At 68.2% G+C, this 2865-nt stretch overlaps 1 protein-coding gene across 1 annotated transcript in view; it reads right to left on the reverse strand.

The window, feature by feature from the left end:
* The window catches only part of COL6A1 (collagen type VI alpha 1 chain), an 18496-nt gene extending 15898 nt beyond the window's left edge, over positions 1 to 2598 (reverse strand). Inside the window, exons 1-3 of the mRNA XM_029938809.1 lie at positions 2404 to 2598; positions 1871 to 2000; positions 400 to 600 (exon numbers count right to left, since the gene is read on the reverse strand). Coding sequence (XP_029794669.1) covers positions 400 to 600; positions 1871 to 2000; positions 2404 to 2500 — 428 coding nt within the window. The 5' untranslated portion in view covers positions 2501 to 2598. The remainder of the gene's footprint in view (positions 1 to 399; positions 601 to 1870; positions 2001 to 2403) is intronic.
* Between the last annotated feature and the right edge of the window lie 267 nt (positions 2599 to 2865).

Raw genomic sequence — 2865 nt, forward strand, 5'->3', positions numbered from 1 at the left:
CACTGGGGGCTGTGGTCGGGGGCACCGGGGGCTGTGGTGGGGGGCACTGGGGGCTGTGGTCGGGGGCACCGGGGGCTGTGGTGGGGGGCACTGGGGGCTGTGGCCGGGGGCACTGGGGGCCGTCACAGGGGACCCTCCTCTGTGTCTCTGACAGCGGATACATCTCTGCTCCATCAAAGGGGAGGCAGTGACTGGGGCACTTCCGGCCCCAGGGACCCTCTGGCTTCAGGGGCTGAGATAGGGGACAGCTGGAGGGGGGCCCAGGGGTGGACAGTGAGCCTTGGGCCGAGGCCACCAGCGTGAGGCCCTCCAGCACCAGGACCGGCCCTGGGGCCGCCCACGAGACCCACCGGAGGCCGAGCAGCCTCCCCGGGGCGCGAGTGGACGGCGGGCACTCACCCCACGAGCAGCTCCTCCAGCCCCTTCTTGATGGCGCAGTCCGTGTATGTGCCCTTGCCAAAGTACTTGACCGCGTCCACCCTGGCCTTGAGGGCGTCGCGGCCGCTGGGCATGCGCGTGAGCGAGCTGATGATCTCCACCTCGTCGCTGTAGTGCAGCGCGCCCGCGTTCCACACCAGGCTGCGGTCGCACCGATAGTACCTGCAAGGCAGTGGGGGCTCCCGGTCCGGCACTGCCCCTGCGGCGTCTCCAGGGCCCCGGCTGCCGGGCCCCGTCACTCCCTGACAGTGGACATCCCATGGGCCCTGGGTGCTGGGCTCCTTCCCCGGGGACCACACAGGGAGGGCCGGCCCCAGCCCGAGAGTGACCACCGTATCCCCTGATCTGAGGGTCCTCAGGTAAGGGGCCGTGTGCCCTGGGGAGGCAGCGCAGGGTCACAGGGGCAGGGCACTAAGTGGGACACGGATGAGGACCCTGTGGATCCGAGGGGCTGCCTCTCTGCCCCTCTGCACCTTGGCTTTTGGGGGTTTGCTCTAATGCAGCTTGGGGAGCTATGCCTTTTTGCCCAGGCCCCTGAGCGTCACCAGCAGGAGGAGCTTACCCCATTCACAGGTGGGGAAACGGAGGCATAAGAAACTGAGTAATGAGGCCAAAGGCACCTGGAGGGGGTGTCAGACCTCAGGGGCTCAGACATTTGGCTGAGTTCAAAGTGTCACATCAGATGCCCCAACACTGGGAAGCCCCCACGCTCTGTCCCTGCCACCCCCTTATGGTGGGCCGGGGTAGGATGGGGGCCGGGGCCCCTCACAGCAGAGTGGGTGGGGGAAGAGCCTGGTTCTCACTTGACCCTCCCCCTCTGGCCTTCACCCCCCCCCCGTGGGCGTGTCCTGCTGTCAGCCCCCTGACCGAGCACTCCCCACCCCCACAGGGCAGACTCATCACACAGACGAGTGAGTGAGTGAGTGAATGTGCTGCCCCCAAACCCAGAGTGAGGCTGGCAGGCCCTCGGGGCTCCTGGGACCAGGACACCAGGGACTCTGGGATGATGGGCCCACCCAGACTCTGCCATCCACGTGGGCGGAGGGCAGCATCCAGGAGGGACAAGGGGTGCCCTCTTCAGGCACCAGGCAGAGCCACAGAGCCTCCCGCCAACTCCTGAAGCTCACTCGGTTGGCGGCGCGGGGAGGCACGTTTGGGGTCCTGGGAGCCCCCCGTCACAGCACTGACCCCAGGCTCCTGGCTGGCCCGGCTGACTGGTGCCACCCGCCAGTGGGCTCCATCTCAAACTCAGCCCTTTCCTGGCCCTTCTGAACCACGGCGGACATGGCAGGGTGCTGGGGTTGCCTGGCCCTGGCCCTGCCCTTCCCCGTGAGAAAGCGGGCCCGGCGCGGCCTGCGGGGCCCTGGGCCCACCCCTCCCTGTGGGGCTCCCAGTAGTGCGGGGCGGACGGTAAAGGCACGGCCTCGCCTACCTGTCTCTCAGGTTGTCGATGAAGCGCTTGGTGAAGGACTTGACCTTGTCCACCAGGGCCCCGTAGGGCTTCAGCCTCAAGGCCACGCTCTCGGAGGTGTCCAGCACGAAGAAGAGGTCCACAGGGCAGTCTGGGCCAAGATGGGGGGAGGAGGGGCCTCAGGTTCGCGCCTCACGCCGCGAGCGCCCCCACGAGGGTCCTGAGAACCTTTCCTGGGGGGCAGGGCACCCCGCCCCGGTTGGCAAGACCTTCAGTACAGGGGACGGCGTGGGGGACAAGTTTCTCAACTGCCCGCCAGGCCGGGAGTCAGACGGAATGAGGGGCGGCAGAGAGCACGGCGCTGCCGGAGGAGCGCTGAGGGCTCGCCCTCCCACGGGGCCTCCTCCCTCGCCCAGCCTGACGCCCCTCCGACCCGGGAAGCAGAGGGGCCCCGGGGGTCGGGGAGTTTCAAGCCCCCAGGCACCCCAGCTCTCATGTTAAGGGAAGGTCCCGGCGCAGCAGAAGCAGCGTCTGAGATGCGGCCAGTCACTTACCCTGGAAGGCGATGGCCCTGTCATTGCCGGGGACGTCCTGAGCAGCCACCCAGCAGGCCTGCAGCAGCAGTGGCACCAGAGCACCGGCCAGCTTCATGTTACCGCCCTAGTGTCACCATGGAGCGATGGCAGGGCTCAGAGTGGGCCGCTGTGGCCAGAGGGAGAGAGAGAAGCTGTCTCTGCTCCCAGGGAAGTCCCAGGCCTGGAGGGAGGAGGGAGGGAGGGAGGGAGGAGGGAGGGAGGGGCGGAGGAGGAGGAGCTGTGGCGTGGAGGGCGGGGGTCTCCCGTGAGTGAGTCACTGGGCGGGCGGGCGCTGAGCTCTCTCTGGGCTCCGGGAAGCTCCTTCCCGGGTTCAGGGCGCCGGTCTGCTCGCCCCCACTGAGTGCACTGAAGGCCGAGAAGCTGCAGCAGAGTTTTCGAGGTCTGAGCAGGAATGCCGAGGGCGGACGCTCCCTCCCGCCC

The sequence above is a fragment of the Suricata suricatta genome, chromosome 5, assembly GCF_006229205.1.
Source record: "Suricata suricatta isolate VVHF042 chromosome 5, meerkat_22Aug2017_6uvM2_HiC, whole genome shotgun sequence".
Classification (NCBI taxonomy): domain Eukaryota; kingdom Metazoa; phylum Chordata; class Mammalia; order Carnivora; family Herpestidae; genus Suricata; species Suricata suricatta.